We start from the raw sequence: 13,586 nt of genomic DNA, 5'->3' as shown, positions 1-13,586 counted from the left end.
CCAAATGTGAGTTGCACGAGTTGGAGATTTTTCAATAGCATGTGACCGAATAGGGAATCAGGAAAGACCGCAGAGAGAGATGGTTACGAAGATTACACGAGGATATCCGAACAGCCGATACATTACAATACATCGGAAACTACAGCACGATGCTTACTGTTTTGTAGCCTGGTCTTGTGGTGAATGTGTGAAGCAGAGATAGTTTAACTCGTTGTTTTAATTTGTTTGTGGAGTCGAAGCTTTGGCTAATTCTCGTTTAATGAACGGTAAGTCTGAATGTAAATTTCGTTATTAGTGAAAGTAGTTATGTTGTTCGAGGAAATTAATAGATTTCAGCCCTGTTCATTTCATGTAAGCTTACTTTACCTCCAGCAATACAGACTGTGCATACTAACTCGTTCACTAATTAACTTTTTTATTTTGCCAAGCTTCACCTTAGAATAAGGTTTAAGGCTTAACGGAAGCTTGCTGATGTAAACGGCACAATTTAAAGTAAAGTTTGTGTTAATGTGAGGCAAATTCCTTCTACCAATTGCAAAGAAGCTCATTTACAGCTCAGTTTACGCGCGTGTTAAAGGATAGAACTTTTATGCGCAGTGCATGAGCTTATTATTCCACATTGGGATAATGCCTGGCCAGCCAATGCAGTTTTTTTTTTGTAGCAATAGGATCTATCTTTATGACAATTAGACAAGTGACTGTGTATTCTAAAACTGCTCCGATATAAATTTTGTTTAATCATTTCTGGTCTATTTACTACTAAGTGCGGTCACAGGACACCCACACATTCTTGTATTTACTGGTTGCTCAATCTGTAGTGATATATCGGTTAATATGTACATTAATCAATGCCAAATAAATGCTGTCTTTCCTTTTTGTGGTTGTCACCCATAGGCTCAGAAGTGGTATTTTCAGCAATAATTTTGAAGGACTTTTAGTTTGCCGTTTACTGTGTCTCCTTCATGTATAGATCACAAGGACAATGATGGGATCAATAATTTTTTGAACATCTCCAGTGGTTGGGCCATATTCTCTCAGAACATCGTACTGCTCCGCTTCCAAAACCTTGTACCTCTCAATCAAAAGTTCATCCAAATTGCCTGGAGCTACAACCAGTTGCAAAAATACTGGAGACACTGTACACCTGTACATGTAGCTTATTTTGGCTCAACTGACTTGCCTACAATCTTGTGTTTGTGATCCCCTCCTGGAGCCATTCAAAAAATCAACTCCGCCCTTGTCCTTCTATTTAGAGACACGGTAAAAAGCAAACCAAAAATCCTTCGAAAACGCTTCTGGGGCAAAATTCCTAGAGTAACCTCCCCTCCCCCAATCAAAACTACAGTACACCTCAAAAGTAAGTTGACAGTCTCAAAATACTAGAGAGCTTCAGTTTCTAAGATGAGGATGACTACGAGTACCAGATTTTTATGATACTAAGTAGTGCATGCGTGTGAATCAGCATCATTTTTGGCGGGAAAACTTGATAGCCGTCGTCATTCTACAAGGAGTTTAGCAAGAATGTTGATGTAGTGGAAACAATTCATCAAGTGTCGGAAGTTTCATCATTTTGCAATCAGGAGAGGGGTCAACCTCCTTCTATAAAGATAACATTGCTAACTCTTTTGTTGAACAAAAGTACAATTAGACTTTCCAATACGCAAAAAAAACTTGAAGGCCAATCTCGTATTCGTAGTCGTTATCATCCTCAATTCTAAGGGTGTCTGCTGGTACTGTTGGACAACAGCCATTCTGGCATTCAAGCATAGTTTCTTTCTGTCAATTTTTACCACTACAGCAATGGAAGAGAATATTGACGACATTGAAGAAGATGAAGACATGAAAGAGGATGAAGATGATGAAGATGGTGATGACATGGAGCAAGAGGAAGACGTCAAAGCATCTGTTGCCAAACCCAAGGGAAGAAGAAAGCCCCGATCAGTGTTAACAGGACGAGGTGTTACTCTTGGTATGTTGATGGATGATGGAGTCATTGAGCCTGGTGAAAAATGCCTTTCTATTGATTACCTGGTATGTATCTTATACATTGTAACCTATCTATTATTGTTTAAAATATCATTTATACAGCACAGCTCCAGGGTTCTTCAGCAGCTCTGGTAAGTGGTGTAAGTCCCTGTCTAGTTGTGACAAACGTCTTGTTTACCCACAGAAAAATTTTTTTTTTGTAAAGAGGGTAATAAATCTGTCATATACTTTATGCAACACTCATTATTTCATGAAAGCATTGTGATATCAAATATAGCAATGTTTGGTGATTAAAGGTGCCACTTTCACGTTTAATATTTTTCTCTGGTTGCCCAAAACATTTTCCCACGGGATTCTGCCAGACTCCTAAAATAAAGGGGAGTAATGCTCCTTTCTACTTAACAGTGGTGCTTCAAATGTAGAGACAACTTACCTGTGATGTCTTGCTTCCTCAAGCTAGCTATTGCCTTTTCTGAGAGAGCAGAACTACACAACCCAACCATACAGAACTATAAACCATGCAACAAACATAAGTCAATAGTACAGGAAAAATTATTCTGAACAGGCAGACAGCTGAAAAAACATTGGGGGTAGGAGGGTTGTGGGGGCTGGGAGGGGTTAAGACTAAGATCTCTTAATAAAATCCAACTAGTGGTCTATTATCAATGCTGCTTTCTGATTGGTTGAGCTACTACTAGGCTATATGTTATAGCCCACTAGTAGAGAAAAGTGCCGGCTTTTTGGCAGCAAAAAAGGATTAAAGTCTAGTTTAAGTAGCTAATTTTTTTTATTCTCGATATTTTTGATCAACTAGTTAGATTTTACTAAAACAATATTATTCTTCTCTCCCTTATGGCCTCTGAGTCAATAGCCCATTCGGGCTCGAGGGATAATTGTTAATTAACCCTTTAAACCCTAAGATCAAAATTTGAATTCTCATTTGTTGCCACTATTCATTTTCTACAGAAGTAATGGGGAGAAGTTGATAAAATATATTAATGTCAAGGAAATTCATCCTGTGTGATCATGTCTGTAATTCTCATGACCACTGTTTTTTATAAAGCATTGACATTACAAGGAGAAATTTGATGCTGATCACTCTTAGAGCTTAAAGGGTTAACACTACTGAAGCACTTTAATAGTTCCTAGGTGTGTTAGGACAATGGGATCAATTTAGCTTTCCGGGAAACTGCCCACCTACCCCTCCTCTAACTCAACGTTAACATTTGCATCTCACGTGGGGTAAAATGTTGGGTTAGGGGAAGGGTAGGTGGGCATTTTCCCAGATACCTAAATTGATACCTAAATTTGTACCTCAGCACTTGCCAGTCTAAGCACATTGGTAATTAATAATAATTACTATTGTTATTACATATGTACCAATTTATTTTGTTAAAGGGTCAAAAGTTTGTAGCTGATCTCCAACCTGATGGTAGAATAAAATGGCCAGAAGCTAGTCAGGTGTTTAATTCACCATCTGCATGGGCAATATACTGCAAAAAGCTTGTCAATCCTTCCAAGAAATCAGGCTGTGGATGGGCTTCTGTGAGTGAATCAACTGCTCAATTGTCATTATCTTTTCTACATGCAGTAACCTAACCAAGTACAATTTTTTTGTTATACTTTATTGTACATTGTACTCATGAGCTGTTTTTTCATTGGCCTACAGCTAATTTTGGAAATCAGATTATTTAGTTATCTGCTAGCAGATAACTGACTAATCTGTAGGATACGTACAATGCATGATTTTGAATAGCAATATCAATTCAGTTTCCTTGCGACAGTGTGTATGTTAACTCTCACACTATACTTTATTTCATGCACATCATTTGCCATCTCCACCCGCAAATAGCAAAAGCTAGACGAGGCAGGTGGAGAGGAAAGGTTACAGCAGTCATAACAGATAATATAATAATTGTAAAGTAACTAAATGAACTATGTGGATAAATAAGAATTACTGAAAAACAAGCTAAAGTTACAAAATATATAGTCTTATATATATGTTATTTTCTTCAAAACAATGTATAACAAAACATTTATTAGATTCGGTTTTTGTGATATCCTAAATAATCAAGGCCTCAGTAAGTATTAGGGACCTTAAGATATGCCTGGACCCTGAGCGAGGATGCCACCACCTTGGCAGGAAAAACAAATTAAGATTGAGCAGGTTGCGTTAAGTGCTCGCCTCGCCTTCTAGCTTTAAAACGATGTGGTTCTGTTATGAGAACTTCCTGTAGTGAGACGATTTTGAACTTCAGACGTACCACTCCAGCGCTATTAAAAAACTGAAAGTGAACAAAATAAAATATTTATTATGAAAGTTAATAAATGAACCATGGCATCTTGTTCAAGATCTCAATTTTCTCTGACACTGATGTTCAAGTGTATTACAAGCCTGCATATTTGTTTTCCAATTTGTAGGGATTTTACTCATGTAAAATGAACTGTTTGCCAAGAATTGAGTTGATGATTGAGCCTTGCAAAACAGAAAACAATAGATTCATCCATGTACCAGTTACAGCTATACAACTCTAATAGTATTATTTTTACAACTCACCCTGGCTTTGCGAACAAGAAAAATCATTATGAACACTTACAACAATTCACAGTATGCTGCTCATTACATGTAGCTTTACATTTGATAGACTAGTACAATGTAATAATTTTTCATTTATTTTTTCCATTTTTATTTGAAGGTCAAGTACAAGGGTAAAAAATTGGACCAGTTCAAAACTACTTGGTTCAGGAAACAGCATTCATCTGTGTCTGTAAGTATAGTCAAGGATGTTGCATATGACGATATTTCAGGGTCGTTAAACACAGGTTATGTCAAATTTCATTGTTTTCACCGTGACACTACTAAATAAAATAATAATCATGAATAATGTTTTTCAGTAAAATCCAACTAGTGGTCTATTATCAATGCTGCATTCTGATTGGTTGAGCTACTACTAGGCTATATGTTATAGCCCCCTAGTAGCAAAAAGCACCAGCTTTGAAAATCAAAACAATGGCGGATGAATTGCGTTTTGCTAGCTAATTATAAAGTTGTTTGTCTCGATATTTTGAGCAACTAGTTGGATTTTACTAAAACAATATTAATCCTCTCGCCCTCATGGCCTCTGAGTCAATCGCCCATTCGGCCTACTGAGAAGGCAATTTGAAGCAAATTCTTTGTGGTGACTGACTACCCAAGCGGACAAGATGGAGCCATGTTACCTGCTTGGGATTTCCTGCACTGGTCCCACAGGCAAAGTGCTCTTTTTGTGGCCATAATAATTATGGCCACAAAAAGAGCACTTGTGTTCACTGAAAATGGCTGAATTTCAGTCCATAAAATGGCTGGCGCATGATAATTATACCAAGTGAATAAGAGCTGTTGAGTTACATCACAAAGAACATGACAATGATCCCTATCTCTTACACAAAGACACAATAATTTCTGTGCATATATTGACAAGCAGTAGATTACGGGATTTGGATCTGCACAGGCAGTTACTGGGGGCTCGGGGGCGAATGGGTTAATATGTTAATATTTTTTGACTTGTTATAAAAAATTTCAGCCATCACCCAGCAAAGACAGTTCATCATTGACTTCACAGAAAGAAACACCCCTCCGAGGCTCTCAGTTGGCTTCACCTACATCAAGCAAGACCCCAGCAAGCAAATCATCGAGTAGTCATGGAGACATGCAAAGTGTGCCATCATCATCATCATCCACATCATTATCCACAGGGTCGGCTAATGTCCATTCTCCAACACATGCACATGTACCATCAACCACCCATCATTCTGTACCAGTACAAAAGAATTCAGGACCAAGCTCATCTGCTACAAGTAGCATCTCTTTCCCTGTAGAGGTGAAGAAACCAGCTAAAGGTTCATCCGGCCGCGGGTAAAGCTCAGATTGTTGATGTTTCTCTGTTATGTACTGTATGTGAATGTTTTGTTTGGCCAATTAAATCCTGCATGTACAGTGTTCCAGATAAGATACGCATCTGGGGTCAATGATCCAACAAAGACAACTTCCTGACGCGACAGATGAAATATAAAACGATGTTAGATAAATATAATGAATAAATTTAGCATGTGGTCTAGGTGAAACCTCAGGTGGTCTACATGACCCCCACTTGAAAGAATTAACTTGAATGCAGCAAGTTGCTTTTCTTTCCTTTCCTACACATTTTTGCCCTCCACCACTAAACGTATTTACAAGCATTAATTTATAATAATTTAATTTATTACTTCTAGTAGCCTGAGTATCGGAGTTTCTGGAATCTCCTCACCCTAAGCCCCTTAGGAAGGCTTGATTAGGCAGCTCATAGTATGTGCAATCCATCATCTATGATTGTTGGAATATTTCACGGGCTTAAGTCGGTATAATTTGGAGGTAAACTGGCTTGGTTTATGCGATTTGGCACATTTTTTATAAGCAAGATAAGATGAAATGTTTGTTTTAACTTTACTCTTTAAATTTAAATTTAAATCATAGAGAAATCTGTTCGCCAAAGTGGCTACTAAACCAGAATTCTTAGTTGTCAAGGAGAAAAATAATGTCAGTCTCATTGGCAACTGTATTAGTCGCAGCCCTGCTAGAATAACTGAACTTTGTGTGGTAATGTTACATTGTTCCTCTTTTTTAACAGGCGAAAGCCAAACATTGGCTACATTCACCCACCACCAACACAAAAGTCAACAACACGGTTCTCACCTACAGCCTTGACTCCGACCATGTCATCAAAGTCTTCGGTATCACTGAAAAGTCCTGTGGGTAAGATCAGAATGTCAGATTCTTGCTTATAGTGTCCAAAGATAAAAATTGGCAAAACATTTCAATTTCTTTTTGTAAAATCCTTTAAAAAAATAATTTTACAATATGTACACTGTAACTGAGGAATTTTTCACGCATGCTGATTGGTTGAGAGTTAAGATCAATCAAAGTACAGACCATGGAAATGACTTGATGGTGGCAAAATTTGTTTTTCTCTTTCTTGCACATGCAGTTTTCTGAGAAAATTCAACTGAAATGGACAGAAAAAACTGTCAATATTTTGTAAATAATAAATCTATAGTAATTTTCCTGATGTAAAAGTTGTGATTATTTTGCCATGTACATACATGTAAGCAGTTTTATTTTCATTTTTTAACTGATTGCAGCCCATTGTACACATGTCTTACATGTGTATTATGTGTATTGTATTATTAGGTAATTGAGGGCACCAGAATCAGGTTAATGTCATGGTCAATTAATTTCATAGAAAAAATTGATCAGTGATTGACATAATATTATTTTAATGGCTGGTTTGTTCTAGATTTGCCCAGTCCATTATCATCACCCCCTGCTTCAGTAGGAAGAAAACGCCTGGCTGTTAGAACACGGCAATCAGTCAAGTACACAGCATTGACTCCAGATAGGTGAGAGGGAATTTTCATTGCAAGTGAATGAGAGTTATTTTCTGTTATTTACTCTTTACTCAGTAACCAAATGAATCTTTTGGGTTTTGTGTCAGTATATTGGTATCTCCATTCAAAGCTATTAACAAAAGAATCTCAGTCTCAATTTAAGGGTGTTACAGAAAGTAACTTACAGAAAGAGAATTTTAATTGATAACTATTTTGTCCTCTTAAGTGTTTAAGATGCAGGTCACAGGTCACTTAATTAGTACAGCTTAGAGTACCATAATATATACCAGTAAATAATTTTATCTGTACGCTATGGCAAACAAACAACTCGCAATCGGAAATTGAGTTATAGCTTAAAGGGAAACTGCTTATCTTGACCTGCACTTGTGACCCATGACTTGTGACCTGTGTTTTGTTCCTGCCAGTCTACAAGTGGTTTAATTTCTAACATGATAAAAAAGGCTCTTTAATTACAGTATTTTTAAGTGATCATTATTATACTGTCAGTGAGTTAATGAGTTTGCATTATTTTATGTTCCATAGCGATCCACATACTCTGGTTGAACTTATGAACTTTAGTGCTCTTGGGAAAATGCAGCCTTTTTCTGTAGATATTTCAACAAACTGTCTTTTGCTTATGGTGAGTGTCAGCACTTTCAGCAGACTAACAAAGATAGGCATTGAGTTTGTGTAATTAACACATTTACTAAATTTCAGTCATGCATACTTGTATGATCTATAATATTGTTTTGAAATGTATCAGCCAGTCTTAAATTTAAGAGAGATAACTAAAGTTTACATTTCTAGAGAACACTGTCTTATATTAGAGATGACAAAAGATACAGCACTGAATATCAGTTGTGTTTTCTTAAGTTTCAGTTTGGGGCAATTTTGAAAGGATCGTGATTGAAGCTTAGAGATACTCTTACTCTTATCTTGTGATTACAGAAGTAAAATAAAATTAACAGCAGCTACCTCTACAATCAAATCCACAGGATTACCATTGTCATCTAACATCAAGTGAAGTAGTAGGATATCTTGCTGGAAAGTTTGACCCACAAACCCATCGTAAGTGTGCTTCTTAAGATAATAGTTTGAACTTATACTTACTATATTAACAGCAATAACGTTAAGAAGAAGAGGGCCAGTTGACCACTCAAATTTTTAGTGCTATTCATCTTTTGTTTAAAAGAATGAGGTAAAGTACAAGAATCCCATGTACAGCATGTAAATATGAGTTTGAAGGATTGCTAATTTTTTTGCAAAGAGTAACTCCATAGAATTGAAAAGTGACATAGTTTTATTTTGTGGGGCATTCTTGTTAGAAACTTGAGCTTTTCAAGTGTGGCCCTATATATACATTTTTTACCCTGATGTGTAACAAGGAATAACATAGAGGTGTAACGTACAGTTGAACCACAATGGCTACCTTGGGGACAGAAGAAAGTGGCTGTAGAGAGGGTTAAATAAGAGTCAATGTATGGACTGTCTGCCAAGTGTAGTGGAGGTTCAGTTGCATGTACTTCCACAATTCAAAAGTGTGCTAAAGGTGTGTGTTTGTTCAAATGAATACACCAGACATGCCAACCCCGGAGATATAAAATCTGGAGACTCTCTATTGTGCACTACAACCCCCTACAGAACCTGTTAGTCTAAAATCTGCTGGTTAGCTAGGCACCTATTCTAACAAGAACCTGTTACATAGCCTAAAACTTAAAATTTTGTACATGTGAGCGTATGATAAGTTAACATTCAGGATCCTTTTTGAAGACATACTGGAGATGCCTTATCACTCCAACTGCTAATACTAATAATAATTATAGTATGCAAGTTTTATACAGGTATAAGCTGAATACCAATAATTAGTTACACTAAACATGTAAATATTTTTTTTTCTTCAAAAAATAAGAACCTATTTAAGATCCCATAGAGCCTGAATTTGTGCTTATTACCATTTGCCTAAGAATCTGTTTCCCAAAGATTAACTTAGAAAAGATCCAGGTTCTTAGTCGTGGGTTTCTACTGTATGCCAATGTACATGTAACATTATTTCTTTATAATTATCATGCAGACATGAAGATTGTGCAGGCTTTTCCATGCCGCTGTCGATTTGCTGATAAAGAAAATGCACCCAAGGTGGAAGAAGAGGTAAATTTTTTACATGTAGAAATGTTCTGTTGGCATAAAAACTACAGGCAGTCACGTGTATTTTATGCCAGCCTTTACGTTCAGTGTAGTCTTAAAGAAAAAGAGCAGTGTGAATTGTAAAAAAAACTACATTATACCACAGATGTTTTCATGATTTACTGTACATTGCCACTATACAGTGTACCATACAATCCTGCTGAAGCTGAACAAGCATGTCCTTAACAATAGTACAAATAGTAAAAAAAATACATGTAATAATATTGATTTATAAGTCTAATTTCTGTGGCAAACACCTCCTTCCACAAGGTGAGATGAAAATTTAATAGTTTAAAATCCTTGCCCTTCAGGTAAGCAAGGTTTGCTAGCCCAGAGAAGTCATGCCGGCTTTAGCTTACCATCATCCTTTTTGGCTAACATTTTACTTTATCTACAGTAGGCAAATTTTGCTTCCCCATAAGACAGCTTGCAGTTAAAACTTGATAACCCGCCGACAGTTTGTTCCACTTCCCTCAGGCTAGCACTTTTGTTGTGGCCTTATAATTTTAGCCGTTTGAAATCTCAATTTTACCTGTAAAACCATCCTACTACTTGTACAGTGTAAACTGCTTAACACAGTTTTTTCTTTCTGTGGTCAGGTGCGGAATGCCATTGCACAGCGAGGTCTTGTTCTTGTTGGATGGTATCACAGTCACCCATCCTATCAACCAGATCCATCACTACAAGATATCCAGAATCAGCTCAAGTATCAGAAAATATTGCAACATGAAACGTCTTCCTATGGCCCTTGTCTTGGCATGATAGTATGTAAGTACAAATGTACATGAACTACAAAAGATATTATGTTATTACAAAATCCTTGTGAAGGATGCTGTAAGGGATCAGCAGTGAGAATATATAAAGGGAAACAAACCGAAGGGGAAAAACAAAAAAGCAAAAACTAAACAAAAAAATGTGCAAAGATTAATATGGCTTTGTCAAGATTTGAACTTACACTCTGCAATTTCCTGCTGGCAAACAATTAGCTCAGGTATTGATTGGTTGCTAATAGGCAGCTAAGTGTGTAAACACAAAATGGCTGGCAAACTAAAACATTTTCCATATAGTAATAGAAAATGAATTACAAATACAATAGGATAAGTAGAAAAAAGAAGTGGCAAGGAGACCTAACAGAAACTACATGTATAGGAGCTTATGAGAGGTTAGGCCCCATCTATCTATGGGCTAGAGCTGTTTACACTGTACCTCAATGGTGAAGAGAAGATGGCGAAACTACCAAACAATAGGCTCAATCCCACTGAACATGGCATTCTTACAGTTATACAAAAAAATGACTGTAAGTTTCAGATCTGCCTATAACTAGTCCAATCTGGTGCGGAACTACCGCAGGGTACACAATAAGCTTAAATGCTTCATGGTCACACTGTTGAGGTCATCTCCAATGCCAGTTGTGGACAATGTTCCCCCATTTTATTCCATTATGTCTTGTTGTTGTGTCACTTAGTCAGTTTTTGGTTATTAATTTTTGTTTTTTAATAAATTTTTAACAGCTCCATATGATAATTACCGACCAACAAAAGAGTCAACTGTACGAGCTTTCTGGGTTCAAGCTTCGCCAGAAGGTCAAACCCATAAACTAGGAGTTCCCATGATCATGAATATAAGTACACATCAAGATCAGTTTCTTACTCAAGATCTGCTAAATGAATTGGTATGTATAGAGAATTGAGCTCAACAGCTATCCAGTATACTGTAAAAATATGCTTAACGGCCTGTTTACATGGAGGTGGGGGACCCCAGGTTGCTGAGGTAACCCGTTCGGGTGAAGTAAAAAAAACCTGTCTTTTAGATGTAACCTTACAACCCCACCATCTTGGGGTGCTTTTTCTCAAGATTACTGAATGGTCTCTAAGCACGTAAACACAAAATGGCAGGCAAAGATGTTTTGGGGGTTAATGCTCCTCTTCTCTCACTTGCTGATCTTTGGCTTGCTGTAACCTTTTAATGCTGCATGGCATGTATGGGTACCCCACCTTGAAACATATACCTGGCAAAATTATACCCAGGCTGAGAGGGTACCCGGTCTGGCAGACCAGCCATCCCACCTGGGAGGGTCACCCCACCTACATGTAAACATGATCAAATTAAAAATGAGAGATTACATGGGCAGGCAAGTTACCCCACCTCAAGTGGGTTACCTCACAGGGCAGGGTCACTAAGATTTCAAGTTACCAGGTAAATACAACAAGTACAGTACAAGTCATATTTCGTCTATTGTTTGCAGAGATGGATGTGGAGTTTCTACAAGGGTAGTCCAGACACTATCAACTTTCATAACTTGTGGCATGGAAACCAAACTTTCTTGGACAAAGTAAAGGTAAGAATGGTAGCAACGAAAAAAAACATTCTTTCGATGCCTACACCTACATAGTACATGTAATAATGAAACCAATAATGCAAGGCTTATCCATTCTTGAGAAAGACCTTCAATATTAATTTTTAGTTTTTTGTTTCACGACTTGAGAAAAAAGGAATTACCAATAATTTTAAGATTGTGATGAAGGCTTTTAAAAAACCTTCCTTCTTATGTTTGATATTTTTTATGTTACAGGTCAAAATTAAATTCAGCTTAAAATTTTTAACCTAGGTTGATTCTCAATTTCCTTGTCTCCTAGCCCTAACTATTCATGACTTAGGGCTAGGAGACAAAGGAAATTGAGAATAAACCTTACCTAGGTTAAAAATTTTTAACGTGAATTTAATTTTAACTTGGAACATATACTTGAACTAATTGGGATGCATTAAGCTTGAAAAGTACTCAGATTTTCTCTGGTCCTTCCTTGAATTTTGCTGATAAAAGTCTAAAGCAAAGTTTAAAAGCATACTGGATCTATTAACATCTTCCTCTTTGGAAGTCGGGTCTACTATTAAAGACATTCAAGAGTAAACAGGAGGAACAGTTTAAAATGATGCAGTTAACCCAACATTTTATGATATTTATAATGATACACTTTTTAAAACAAAATTTTGGCTTTTCTTTCAGTCATCTTTGATAAAGAAATTCCCTACAGACCAGACAGATGGAAGATTTCTAGAATTCATCAACACACTTCTTACATAGCACAGTACTGTTTAAAAAAATAGTTTTTTAGTTCATTTGTACAGTAAGTTATTTTTTAGTAGTAGTTGTGTAAGTTCTGTAACATAAAAGTGTTAAAAAGTTCTTTCACAGGGTATGGATAGACGTTGGCAAAACTGTAAATCCTAGTATTAAACTGACTTTTACCTTAAACATTTCCTAGAGGGCATGTTAACCTTTTCATTCGATGAACTATAAGTAAAGGAAGAATTCCAAATTTCTTTTGTAAAATCAAAAAATTAAATCAGCAAAAGATCTACCAAAAAGGTTTCATTTCAAGGTTAACATCAAAGGATTTTGTCCACAGATTCAATATAAAGTTGGAATGAAAATTCATCTAATTCATCTTAGTGTAGGAGTGCAAGGGTTAATCCTTTAAACCCTAAGAGTGATCAAGATCAATTTTCCCCAAACGATATCAATACAATAACTTACATGTAATCAAGAGAAAGGACTATGAGAATGAATAAAATAGTCACCAAAGAAAAATGCTCTCAACAAATTCTCTCAGCTAATTCTTTAAGGGAATGTATAGAGATCAATATGGAGAATGTGTATTTAGATATATTGGACCCTATAATATAGGGTTCAGGGCTGTGCTCTAACAGAGCCCGGTGGCCCCTGGCACCTAACTTTTGCTCCTGGGCGACTAGAAAATCTTAGTTTTGTCATAAAAATCATATGCTGGGCACCCTAGATTTTACAGGTTCAGAGCACTGGGCTCCTTGGGGTTAATATCTCAATGCTTTTAATAGAGTGGTCAAGAGAATTTGGGACGTGGTCATGCAAGGTGCTTGATATGTTAACAATTTTCTTCACACTACATCTTTAGGAAATGAATAGGGGCAACAACTAATAATTTAGGTCTTATGCTCTTAGGGTTTAAAGGGTTAGGCTTAAAAAGGCCAAAAGT

General features: G+C 36.7%; 1 protein-coding gene across 1 annotated transcript; it reads left to right on the top strand.

Annotated features, from left to right (window-relative positions):
• The first annotated feature begins 179 nt into the window (after nucleotides 1–179).
• On the top strand, nucleotides 180–12,773 carry LOC140924196 (MPN domain-containing protein-like). The gene is made up of 14 exons (XM_073374233.1): nucleotides 180–266; nucleotides 1,799–2,031; nucleotides 3,385–3,531; nucleotides 4,683–4,754; nucleotides 5,550–5,881; nucleotides 6,633–6,757; nucleotides 7,299–7,401; nucleotides 7,933–8,029; nucleotides 8,385–8,457; nucleotides 9,461–9,537; nucleotides 10,173–10,341; nucleotides 11,085–11,245; nucleotides 11,819–11,911; nucleotides 12,578–12,773. The coding sequence occupies exons 1-14, from the start codon at nucleotides 260–262 to the stop codon at nucleotides 12,653–12,655; spliced, it is 1,767 nt and encodes a 588-aa protein (XP_073230334.1). The 5' UTR covers nucleotides 180–259; the 3' UTR covers nucleotides 12,656–12,773.
• Nucleotides 12,774–13,586: the final 813 nt, after the last annotated feature.

Source organism: Porites lutea, chromosome 14, assembly GCF_958299795.1.
Source record: "Porites lutea chromosome 14, jaPorLute2.1, whole genome shotgun sequence".
In the NCBI taxonomy this organism is placed as follows: domain Eukaryota; kingdom Metazoa; phylum Cnidaria; class Anthozoa; order Scleractinia; family Poritidae; genus Porites; species Porites lutea.
This window is presented reverse-complemented; position numbering and strand designations above follow the sequence as displayed.